Source organism: Solanum dulcamara, chromosome 11 (assembly GCF_947179165.1).
Source record: "Solanum dulcamara chromosome 11, daSolDulc1.2, whole genome shotgun sequence".
Classification (NCBI taxonomy): domain Eukaryota; kingdom Viridiplantae; phylum Streptophyta; class Magnoliopsida; order Solanales; family Solanaceae; genus Solanum; species Solanum dulcamara.
This window is the reverse complement of record NC_077247.1, coordinates 53,268,426-53,281,930: the sequence shown is the minus strand read 5'-3', so window position 1 is coordinate 53,281,930 and position 13,505 is coordinate 53,268,426. Positions and strand designations below refer to the sequence as shown.

Here is a 13,505-nt window from a genome sequence, read left to right as displayed (position 1 = left end):
TCCGTTTAGAATATAATATTGTTGTGCTAATAAGATTCAAATAATTAATTACAAAGGACTAAGTGATGGATGAATGAAGATGGTCCAAAACTCACGGGTGAAAAATATATTATAGGGATATACTTCTAGTAGAATTAATTCACGTGTTTTTGGAGGTTAGAATAATGGAACAAGAAAAAGATGATATATAAAATATTGGTGCTTAAAAAATTAACGTCATGAAATATATATCTGAATAAGTAATTGGTAAGTTTTGAATTTTAGAAGAAACAATTTATTAAGCAACTTCATTATTAACGAATAATTTAAAAAGTATGAGTTACATGAAGAGTAAATGAAAACACTATTGATCCTCGATAAAAAAAAATAAAAATTCAATTCTATAAATCCAAATTTACATCATAGATCCTTTTCTGAAAAGGACAAATTTATGGAAAAGAATGGGGTGTCACGCCACTCAAAGTAATTAGTGAATGCATGGTGGCGATGGTGAAGGGTCATATTTTTTTATCAAAGGATACAAGTTCAAATACTTTTTTTCTTCCTTTTTTGTTTGACTGATTTGTTTTGTATAAATCGAAAAGACATATAACTCATATTGAAGGTCTAAGTTGATTGAATCAACTAAATATAGTAGTAACACATTTACATTTAAAGCGACGAAACATTTCTGAATTCGTCTCTGATTCTTTGAATTTTTATAAGAAAAAATGCAAAAAAAAAACAAAAAAAAAACAATTCTATCACAATATTTTTTTTGGCGACACATAAATTAGACTTTTCATATTGCCTGACAATAGATTTTTTTAAAAATACAATAAGATAAAATTAAAGAATCAAAATAAATATAGTTAGCACTACAACACACAAAACCAAAATGTCCTCTTCTGTGGAAGATTTTGATAAAAAGCATAACATGTGATCAAGGCTGCTGTTGGGCATCAATATATCCAGCATCAACAAGAACTTTCTCTCTTTTAGCCAACTCTACATCTTCATCCACCATCATCTTCACCAGTTTCTCAAATCCCACTTTTGGTTTCCATCCCAACACTTTCTTCGCTTTGCTTGCATCTCCCTTCAGATTATCAACTTCCGTTGGCCTGAAATACCTCTTGTCAATCTCCACATGTTCCTTCCAGTTCAATCCAACGTATCCAAATGCTACTTCTAAAAATTCCTCCACAGTATGTGAATCCTCCGTTGCCACAACGTAGTCGTCTGGTTTCTCTTGCTGCAGCATCATCCACATTGCTTCTACATAGTCTCCGGCAAAGCCCCAGTCTCTCGACGCCTGTAAATTCCCCAAAAACACCTTGCTCTGTAACCCGATTTTTATCCTCCCTACTGCCCGCGTTATCTTCCTCGTCACGAAATTCTCACCCCGACGAGGAGACTCGTGGTTGAAGAGAATCCCGTTGCAAGCGAATATCCCGTACGCTTCGCGGTAATTCACTGTGTACCAATGCGCCGAGCATTTGGAAACGGCGTAAGGAGATCTCGGGTGAAACGGAGTAGATTCCGATTGCGGCGGCGGCGTAGATCCGAACATCTCCGATGATCCGGCTTGGTAATACTTGACGTGAGACCTTCCGGTAGCGGAGATGTGAGAACGAATCGCCTCTAGGAGGCGAAGGGCGCCGGTAGCCACCACGTCAGCGGTGTAATCAGGGATCTCAAAAGAGACGGCAACATGAGATTGAGCAGCCAGGTTGTAAATCTCGTCGGGGAGGATAATGTCGAGCCATCGGCGGAGAGAACTAGCGTCAGAGAGATCAGCGTAATGGAGCTTCATTCGGGCTCTGTAGGTGTTATGAGGATCGATATATATGTGATTGATGCGTTGGGTATTGAAACTAGAGGATCTACGAATAAGGCCATGGACTTCATAGTTTTTGCTAATAAGGAATTCAGTGAGATAGGAACCATCTTGGCCTGTGATGCCAGTGATCAGTGCAATTTTGGATCTAGAGTAGCCGGTGCTGCCATTTTCAGCTGCCATTTTTGTTGCCAATTGCGACCAGGTGAATTGAGTGTATGGGGGGATTTGTTTGATTGTAATGAGAGGCAAATAGAATTCCAAAATATCGCACTATATATAACAGTTCTGCGGCTTCGATGTTGTGACCAAATACACGTTGCGGGAGAAAGAAAAATGAGGAAAGTTTTAAATATATTTTGAGAATTTACTTTTCTTTTAGACAGGTGGTTGAATGAAGACTAGAAAAAATTAGAGATGGAATCAATGTTGTAAAAGAAAATGAGAAGTTATTTCTTTTCCTTTTATGAATAAAAAATGACCTTCTTCCTCACATTCTTTGTTCTAGCTTCCGTTTCTTTTTCTTCTTTTCCCCATCAATCTTCAGTGCAAGGAAAAAATAAAATTACATCCAATTGCTTGGTCCAGTGATTATCGAGTTGAGTTGAGAATTACGAGGCCTCAATTTAAATTTTAATAGAAGCAAAAATATTATAACAGTTCTGTCTATTTTTATTTGCCCTTTATACTAGAAATAAATATTCAACCAAAAGATATTTTATCACTTATGACTCATTTTGTTGGGGAATAAGTTATTCCACCCTTAGTGTGGGAAAAAAATAGAAAAATTTACATAGTAAGACAAACATATGATATGTATTTACTATAAACCACTATATTTTGAAAGTTTGGAATATATAACAATTTTTGTTCTCCTCTCTTCCTCTCTCCTATCTATCTGTGCACTCTCGCTCACCTCTCTCCCGCTCGCCTTTCTGTGCCCCCCTCTCTCGCCTTCTCCTTTCTCTCTCAATACAAAATAATAATTACAAATAGTAACAATCAAATAATACAAATTCAAATGTTAACAGTCGATACAAATACAAATAATAACTATCAACTATACAAATTCTTTTTAGCGATACAAAATATAAATACACATGGCAACTGATAAATATAAATACACACAAGGCAACAAATACAACAGATGAATGCTTCTTATTAGTGATGCAAAATACAAACACACGTAGCAATATATGCATACAAATACACATGAATACAAATATAATTTGTTACTAAATACAACATTGATACAATTGCATTCATTGATATAAATAGTATTTTATTAATACACTTGAACTTGATACAATATTTATGCAATTATATTTATTGATATGCTTGTATTCATTGATACAAATTATATTCATTAATACAACTGTATTTATTGATATATATATATACTAGTTACATATATATAATTATCCAACAAATATATAGATACAATTCGCTTCTCTCCCTCGCATCTCTCCTCCTTCTAACATGTAACTACAAATCATAATTAAACAAACTATAAATAAGAATTATATTTTTAATCTTAATTATTTTCGAAATTTTCTCATAAAAATAACACTAGAATTCCAGGATATAATTCATATGGAGTCTTTTACGAAGTATTGGAAGTGTAGTATTTAATTTTTAAAATATAAGGGGTCTATCCGTAACTAAGTAATAGTATAAGGGTATTTTAGTGTAATTAACCCTAAATGAAAATTAAAAGGACGAGGACGTATTGAGGTGTGAGGCGGCAAATACGAAAAGGCGTGTAACGATATTTCCAGCAGCAGCCAAAATACAAATATATAGTGTACATCACTCTCTCCCGCAGCGGCGCAACCTCTTCAACTTTCTTTTTTTTTTCACTCACAAAACGAAGGTTCTAGGGTTTTCACTCCAATCTCTGCTCCTCCCAACTTCTATTCTCAATTTTTTTTTAGGAAAACAACATTCTGATTCTGACTTGCATTAACAAACCGGCGAATTTGAGTGTTGTTAAATAAATTGAGTATAGCGATTTCTTCATGGGTTTGAAGAAATCAAAAGAGATTTCGTGGGCTTCTGGACCTAATATTTGTCAGGTATACACAATATTACTCCATCGAGTCTGTTTACTCTGTTTAGTTCACGAATTTTGATATTTATTTTTAATTTCTTGTATACGACTATGAATCAATTTCAAGTTGGTCTCTGTTTCTTGTATACATAGATATAGATGTGTGTCTGTTGCAGAAAAGCACACAGATGGATTTTCTTGCAGAATCCTACTGCATAGCCTTCTTTTTTTTAACGGTTTACTGGTTCTGTTATGAATTCTATGTTTTTTTTATTTATTTTTTTAGTTTGCAATTTCGGGATATAATTCTTCTTTTTCTAGGAAGTGTAGTATTTAAATTTAAAATATAAGGGGTCTATCCGTAACGAAGTAATAGTATAGGGGTATTTTAGTGTAATTAACCCTAAATAAAAAATAAAAAGGAGGACGTAATGAGGTGTTAGGCGGGGCAAATACGACAAGGCGTGTAACGATCTTTCCAGCAGCAGCCAAAATACAAATATATAGAGTACGTCACTCCCTCCCGCAACGGCGCAACCTCTTCAACTTTCTGATTTTTTTTTTCACTCACAAAACGAGGATTCTAGGGTTTCACTCCAATCTCTGCTCCTCTCGACTTCCATTCTCAACTTTTTTTTTAGGGAAACAACATTCTGATTCTGACTTGCATTAACAAACCGATAATCTGAAGGCGAATTTGAGTGTTGATAAATAAATTGAGTATATCGATTTCTTCATGGGTTTGAAGAAATCAAAAAAGATTTGGTGGGCTTCTGGACCTAATCTTTATCAGGTATACACAACATTACTCAATCGAGTCAGTTTACTCAGTTTAATGCACGAATTTTGATGTTTATTTTTAATTTCTTATATACGACTATGAATCAATTTAAGGTTGGTTTCTGTTTCCTGTATACATAGATATAGATGTGTGTCTGTTGCAGAAAAGCACACAGATGAATTTTCTTGCAGAATCCTACTGCATTGCCTTCTTTTTTTAAATGGTTTACTGGTTCAGTTATGAATTCTATGATTTTTCATTAGATTAGATTGGGGAAAAGAAGATGCTAACTAGTTTTGTTGCTTTGCCTTACCTGTAGTATTTTCTTATTTTTGTCTGCTTGATGTTCTGTTATGAATGAGTGGCTGGAATGTAGGAAAATCTGGAAAGGGAAATTATGGATTTTGATACTACCAAAAGATTAGCAAAAAAAAAGTAAAGAAAAGGATTAGATAAAATTCCGAAACCTAGCGGGAAAGAGTTAATGGCCTTGAGAGATACTGTTTGAGTCCTCATCTGTTCCTTGAATTGGATGTGGACAAAAGAAACTTTGGGTGACCAAGAAGTGATTTGAATATTGTTAGGGTTTGTAAGGCTTACCTTTTGGTTGAAAGGTACCGATCACACTCTAAATCCACATGACTGGCACCCAAAACTCTTAACTTACACGAGCGAACCAAACCCGTATGATTCACCCTGGCCCGCATTTGAACCAACCGCAGAAGCCATTTGAAAATTTTATACATTCTCAAATCAATCATGAAATGTTCTCAAATTTAAATACATGAATCATTTCATAACAAAAATAAATGTATTTTTCCATGTATATCATGTACACTCCCATTATTATGACCCAACACAACTATCTATGGTGCATCTATACAACGGAATGTAGTTAAACTCTTGGGACAATTTCTGACTAAAGAAAAAGAAGAACATACTAGCTAACACAAAATAAAAGTGGTGCCTCAAAATATACCTCAGGAAGAGAGTAACCTTAGCCCTACACTCATCACGTGCCATGCCTCATCCTTCAATATATAAAATAGAGGGGCCCAAAAGAGGTTCGAGTACACGCCACAATACTCAATAATTATCAGACTTTTTTTCACTAATAGTTGGGACAACTACTGGTATCATCACCTTGCAAAGAGGTGAAACCAACCAAGACCGACTCAAAATGAGGCTCGACCCACAGGAAGAGCGATGGATGTGATTCCAAGAGCTGAACGAGAATGGATACCACAAGGAAGAGTCAAAGGCTTTATTAGGAAATCAATCCAAGTATTATTTGACATGGAACAAAATGCATTAAATATCAAATCACAATTTATTTTACATTTGAGATGAAGGATCAAGAGTAAAACCTGAACATTCACAAAATAATTTAAATAAAATCATTAAAGTCCATTTCAATTGAATTGAATCATAAGAATCACTTTCGGCTCCTTAGGCCTAAACATATTCAAATCTTTATAACTTGGAGTACTATACTAACACCGACTCAAGATCCAAGGTCAAATAAGTGATCAACATAGAGGCAAGTATCATATAAACTACTTGCTCATGTCATCTCATCGTTGTGCCTCATGAATCGATTCAACCATGCTAGTACTCTCTCATGAGGCACTCTGCCATAGCCCTTTACTATAACGACGTTCATAACCAATCCAACTCATTTAAATAGAATCAAATGTAAAATCTTTTGCTCACGCTATCAAAGCATTTGTCAAATAAAGATTTAAGACTCAAAATATTCAACAAGTGCTATTTCAAATCATTTGACTCTTTGAAGCATAAATACTAATGAATGTAAACTATTTAAAGCAAATAACACTTGGATGAAAATTTTCAAATCACTCTCAAATCAATCATGAAGCATTTTCAACTTTAAAACCATACATGAGTCATTTAATAAGAATAATAATATCAAAAATAAAATAAATGTGTGGAAGTATGCACTCCCACTATTATGACCCACTATTTATGGAGTTTTTAAACAATGGAATAGAATTAAACTCTTGGGATAATTTCCGTATCAAGAAAGGAAGGAACACACGTATTACATACTCATGTCTACTTTAGTTTGATCTACTAAGTCTAATGTATGTCCGTAGACTCCGTACTTTCTCATTTTCTGCCAACACTTGAATTTAGCTCAAAGCACATATGTTCCCAAGTTGTCAAGGTCTATCTGAGTTGACTATTAAATCTTTGACTACTGTAGAATAATTTCAACATCCTCGATGCAGAATATCATAGCTATAACTCATAATGAGCCTGCGTTTTTTCCTACAAGCACTTTATGGTAATTATACCCATTTCATTATGAAGGTTACCAACGATCTTCCTTTGTCTTGTTTTTGGTTTCTAGAATCTGTCTTTTTTTCACCACCATCTTAAGGTGACTTTTACATGTCCCAATTCTCCCCCACTTAGTAGTAAGTCCAATTCAAACTCGTACTGTGTAACTAGAGACTCCGCTAAGTCATTATCTCTAAGGTACTTCTTGACCATTCACATGTTCAACCTGTTATAACAACAACAACAACAACAACAACAAGCCCAGTATAGTCCCACCATGTGGGGTCTAGGGAGGGTAGAGTGTATGCAGACCTAACCCCCACCTTGAAAGGTAGGGCGGCTGTTTCCGAAAGACCCTCGGCTTAAGAGAGAAGAACAAGAGAGGAGAAACAAGGAAAACAAGACATAGGTCAGTAGAGCCAAGCATATCGAAAACAATATAAAAATATGAGAAATGAGAGCGAGAAAGTCAGGGTAGGAAAGACCTGAAAGAAAGGAGCATTAACTACTATAGATAAATAGGATACCCAAAGTAAACCGGACCAACAAATATAAGCAGTAATCAAATGCAGAAATCAAATGTTAATAAACAAATGAGCAAAACTATGACTACTATGGAGAAAAGATAAGCCACCTAGCCCACTATCTTAGTCTGAGTCCTCCACAGCCTCCTATCTAAGGTCATGTCCTCGGTGAGCTGCAACTGTGCCATATCATGTCTAATCACCTCTTTCCAATACTTCTCCGGACTCCCTTTGCCCCTCCTGAAACCGTTCATAGCCAACCTCTCGTACCTCCGCACTGGAGCATCTGTGTCTCTCCTCTTCACATGCCCAAACCATCTCAGTCTCGCTTCCCGCATCTTGTCCTCCACCGATGCCACTCCCACCTTGTCTCGGATATCTTCATTCCTAATTCTATCCATCCTAGTGTGCCCACACATCCACCGCAGCATTCGCATTTCCGCAACCTGTTATAACAAGTTATTTTATTTCCGAACTAAGAAATATCACTTTACAATTACCATTTTCCTTCACCCATCCTTGATTTTCTATCTTTGTCATCACACTTGCATGGCTTTTTATTCTGATAACAAGGTACATGTGTGGGTGTACAATAAGAAATGAGATCAACACTGGGAGAGGAGCAGGTTTATTTAAGTGATGTGTTTGTGATGTTTCGTCCAAGAGATTCTTCAGAGTGGGATGTAATAGATTAAAAGAAAGATGCAGCTTGATGCAGATCATATACAATATTCATTAAAAAGGCCCCACTTAGATTCATATCAATTCCCAACCCACCATGTAGTCTTTTGACAAGAACTTTCATCAATTTTGTTCTTGGTCTTATATTTTTTAGAGATATCAATAGCATACCTAATAAATGGTAAAGCTAGGTGAGTAAATGACTTGATAAATGTTATTGTCGCTAACAAGTTCCCTGCTTAAATGTGTATCTTCTTTCAAAGGTGCTTGTTCTTAACATGCTTGACATATAAATTACAATTGCAAGATCTGTAAACATAGTGAACATGAAGGAAAATGCTGAGTTTATACTTACTACGATTTCCAAAGCCTATCCCTCAACTTGGATACTGTCTTCTCCATTTAAGCTCCAAAAATTTGGCAATTTCAAGTAGATTGCCCAACCTCCTTGCTGGTTTTCCATTGTTTTGTGCTTAAACTTTTTATCTGCCTATTCATCACACCTAAAGGATTGCTGAGAAATGTTTCTATTTGTTGACCAAATGTCCATTCATGCTTCTAACTTTTAATTGCACTTTTAAACTCTTCTTACTCCCAAGTCAAAAAAGAAAACAAATCGGGATGAAGATTTAATTAACTTTCTCCCTTTGGAGAGAAGATGAGCCCCCTGATCTGGTGCTTCTTCGCAAGAGGCACCCAAATGTTTGAGTTGTTAATTGACAATTGTTCCCCACTTTTTGAAGGTAGAGTGGATATGAAGAAGTGATTTTGTCTTGTTACTGTATATTTTTTTTCCAAGGAGATATTCTAAGTGTGTAGTATAAAGGATATCTCCGATTGACCTTGCTTTCAGTTTTACTTATCAAGAACATTGATATGCTCTAGTTTTTTCCAATTTCTCCTTAGCAAGTTTGCATATTTTACCATTCAGCAGGTTAAACATTTTCGAGAAGAGGATTGCCCATCAAAAGTTGGTAGGGGATCGCAACATCATCTTCAGTTACAAGGGATGCTTTCTTACAAATCTTTGGTTATATGGAAATGCCCTCCCAAGGTAATCTAAGTTTTAGATGATAGGATGTGCCTTTACATGCATAGTTTCTGCACACATTGTCGTAATAACCCATTTAATGTTGTTATTGGTAGTTTAATTTGAACGAGAAATGGTTAGTGGTTGCTGGTGAAGAAAGTAAAGAAGCAGGGAATCAGGAGCATAGAGAAAAGAGAGTGCTTGAGGCGGTTTATCCTTGTTGGTCTGCAATTCCTCCTAAGTATGGTATTTTTGGACCATCTCTTAGGTTTGTAGCTTTCTTTGTTTCAATTTACTTGGTTTTAATCCCTTGTTTTTCCTATTTCCATACAGTCCTTACACCTCTTCGGATCTGGACCAAAGTTATGATGATAACCAAACTCCGGTGATCCGAATCATTCCCATTGAAGAAGAAGCAGATGTGGAAGTTTCATTCCATTTAACACCATCCCAAACCATCTGCAGCAAATCGCCAGATGCATGTCTACCTAACAGTCCATCATCACCTGTCAGGATAGTTACTTCTCAAAAGCTACCTGCTAATGGAAAGTCGCTTCCCCAGTCTTTGTCAACCTTCCAAAATCCCAGGAAACCCCAGAGCAACTCTCCTTTTTCTGTAAGATGTCCTCCTAATGTGCAATCTACTCCAAATTTTTCAAGATGTCAAAATTTGAAGGGATCGGAGCAAACCCAAGTATCTCCTAAACCACCTGGTAGTTACAACTCTGTTCCCCAGTATGGACCGACATTTGAAAATATCAGCAGTCCAGACCAGACTGAATTTTTTCCAGACCAACCAGCTATTCAAAACCATGGGCCCAAGTATCGAACAATATGTGAAAACCAGAATATTCCCCAGCTCAAGTCTCAAGTTTCTGGAATGCCACCTGCTATGCACAACCCTGTCACCCAGAACATTCCTGGTTTTGAGGGTGATTTGACAGTTGCTATAGCCACAGCTGTAGCTGCTCTTGCAAAAAGTCAAGAGCAGGGTAGTCTGATCGATACCAACTTATTGGTTAGGCTTCTGCACAACCCAGACGAAATACTGAAGCTGATGAATGAACGTGGAATGGCTACCAATGCCAAAACTGGTGCTACAACAGCTGATTCTCTCATTGCTGCCATGTCTAGGCCAGTGGATCTACTGGTTCCATTGCCTAGGGCAAAACTCGATAAGGTAATTGTCAAGCCTGTTAATGAATACCAAGCTCCCCATGCAGGATCTGGACCAATTTTTGGGCCAAAGCCAATGACAAAATCTGTGCCCTTGACGATGACTAGGCCTGAAACATCCGTGAAAAGTAATTTGCTTAATGAACAAGGGCCCCCTCCTCATATAAGAACTGCAAACATTAGAGAGAGTAAGTCACTAGCCCACCCAACGTCTGACCTAAATCTAGAAAAGATTAAGAAACTGATTAACAAATATGGAGTATCCGACAATGTAGGAGGAAAGCCCTTGGTTAATTCTGAGTTGGTTCCTTCATCTTGTTCCAAATATGATGTGGTTTTGTCAAGTGCAGACCATCCTACCACTTTGCAGCCTAAGTTATCTCTTTCACCAAATGTTGGCCATACATCCCCTTTCTCCTCGTTGACTAGTCCTGCTCCTCTTCACAAGGATATCGATTACTGCAAGTCCCTGATCAAGCAACATGGAGAAAATTGTGAATCTGTGGTTGATGAACGCTTACAAAATACCAATCCTCGTGGTAATACATGGGGCCCAGGTTTGTTAAAGAACCAAAAACCAATTCAGCGCAGCCTGGCGCATTGTGTATTCTTTAATAAACCTATGGGGTGCCGTAATGGTTCCTCTTGTCCATTCCTGCATGATATATCCGGACAAAAGAGGTCAGGGGGGATGTTGGAAGCTCTGGATTTAAAGAGAATGAAGTAATGTTGGGAACTTACTAATAGGACTCAAGAGGTACCCTTTTCTTTTGTACAGGAAACTAGTGACAAAGGCAGTTGCACGAATGTTTAAACAAAAAGCACTCTGTTTTGCCTTTTTCCTGAGGGAAATTTTGAAACGCAGACTTTTAAAACTTGGATTAAAACTTACGAATTAGACTTGGCTTTTATCTGAAAAAATTGGAAGGAGTTTCCCTTTGAAACTTTGAACTTGGATCAATATTTCTATTCCGGCAGGTTATGCTTGAGTTTTTTTTTTGCTCTGCCAATTGCAATCGCAATCCACTACAGTGGCCCTGCCCCCACTTTAAAAATGAAAAAACATAAAAGTGACGTACTGTTGATATCAATAATGAATTTAAGATGTAAATTTGATTTATACTATAATTTAGTGGGAGTTATTAAGGTAATGAAGCATTTGATAGACCAAAGTTTATTAAATTCTTTAAAGGCAGTACTAAATCGAATAACAATAATAATGGGATAATGATTGACATTAAAGAACTTTTTATTAGATGATGAATAGTTAAGAGTACCTGTACGAGTTTGGTTGGAGAGACATGTTGCTTGGCCCCACAACTACTTCAACAGGAGAGAAGAAATAAATAAACTAACAATGGTTGGGTACAATTTCCTATAAATTCTGAATTAACTGGAGACTTGGTCTAAAGGCAATTTCTTCATGACAATTCAATCCTTGCCGGTTTAGGACAAGCTGAGGATATGCTTCTATGGCTACAATGATTCCCCCCTTTTCTTCGCTTCCATTGCTAGCGAAAACATTCCACCAGGAACTTCAAAGTGTGCAGTAAGGAATATAGTAGAATACATTTCACCGAGTCAGTTGTAGAGAAGACAAGCTCAGTCCGGTATTTGATCTGCTAATCCAATTGGCTGAACTTGAGTCAGGACAGAACATGCCTGAATTCAATGGGGTTTTGTGTTGGTGGAGGAATTGGATCGGGAAAAAGAGGGATTCATTAGGCTTTGAGTTGACAAATCAAACGAGAAAGAGATAGATCAGCCTTGGTGGAGGAACTTGATCGGGAAAACAAAGGGATTCATCACTGATTAGGACTTGGCTTGACAATTCAAACGAGAAAGAGATAGATCCAGCATAGCTTTCGAACGACAGATTCATTTGGAATTAAGAAGTCAGATCCCGCTATATGCAATGAAATGGCAGGGGTGGATCTAGGGTTTTTGGGAACAATTTTTGCGCAAAGCTTAAATTTATATCGAAAAATTTATTTAATATATTGGAAAAATTTATTGAAAACTTACCAACAAAGCAGTCACTTAGTCCAACTGCACACTTAGTTTACCTTTTTGTATGGGATTCGATTCCGCTTGGACACCTATAAAGAAAATTTTTCTTTTTCATTTGACATTATTGGAAGTTCATAAATTTCAAATTTTGAATCCACCTTATTATTAGACTTAAAGCAAACTTTCAACAAAACGTATGACCTAACAGCCACATATTGGGACGTTAAAGATTTGACAGATTCTAATCTATGAGTTTGTTGTGTCGAAGCTGTGGGATGTGAAATACATCTACACTGTTCTTTTTCAAAATCTAAATGTTATAATAAACTGTGAAACCAAATGGTCCAGTAAACTACAAGTTCAGAGACACTTTTGCTGCCAGTAATGAATCTCCGCTGAAGAGCCAGGGAGTGAAGAGATAGGAGAGCCTTTAATGAGAAAAAGATGGGTATCATCTGTAAAGAATCATACTTTGATGTAGATGATTCTCTACATTTGGTAAATTGCTTGTCTACGAGAGATTTTCCAAAGGGACAGCAATCATGACCTTTGTTCATATTGGAAATGGATAAACGGTGGGAAATTTTCATGTTGTAAAGAACAATACATTATTCTTTTCTCCAACTTTTGATTAAGAACCCTTGAATCACGATACTGCTTATCTACATTACTGAAGGTGTTTTGACGTCATCTGGAAACCGCCAATATTGATTCAACAAAGCGTCCTCGTAAGACTTAGCTACTGGTGTCATCACCCTTGCAAAGTGGTGGAACCAATCAAGATCAACTCAAAATGAGGCTCAATCCACAGGGAGAGCAGTGGATGTGATTCCAAAAGCGAAAATAAATACCAAATATAAGAGTCGAAGATTTTATTAGGAAATCAATGCAAGTATTATTTGACATAAAAAAAATGCATTAATATCAAATCACGATTAATTTTACATTTGAGATGAAGAATTAAGTGTTAATTTATTTCAACTCAACCTTATAAACTTTCAATTCCATTCACAAATTAATCTAAATAAAATCATTAAATCCCATTTCAATTATTATACTTTCACTGAGATTATTATACCAACATTGACACAAGATTCAAAGTCAAGTAGGTGATCAACAGTGACAAGTAT

General features: G+C 36.4%; 2 protein-coding genes across 2 annotated transcripts; one reads left to right on the top strand and one right to left on the bottom strand.

The window, feature by feature from the left end:
- Positions 1-765: 765 nt before the first annotated feature.
- Positions 766-2,302, bottom strand: LOC129873673 (GDP-mannose 4,6 dehydratase 1). Its single transcript, XM_055948809.1, has one exon. It carries the CDS (start codon positions 2,000-2,002, stop codon positions 923-925), a length of 1,080 nt encoding a protein of 359 aa, XP_055804784.1. The 5' UTR covers positions 2,003-2,302; the 3' UTR covers positions 766-922.
- A 1,259-nt stretch (positions 2,303-3,561) lies between these two features.
- LOC129874046 (zinc finger CCCH domain-containing protein 45-like) lies at positions 3,562-11,202 on the top strand. The gene is made up of 4 exons (XM_055949270.1): positions 3,562-3,894; positions 9,094-9,213; positions 9,306-9,430; positions 9,523-11,202. Exons 1-4 carry the CDS (start codon positions 3,838-3,840, stop codon positions 11,090-11,092), a joined length of 1,872 nt encoding a protein of 623 aa, XP_055805245.1. The 5' UTR covers positions 3,562-3,837; the 3' UTR covers positions 11,093-11,202.
- The last annotated feature ends 2,303 nt before the right edge of the window (positions 11,203-13,505 follow it).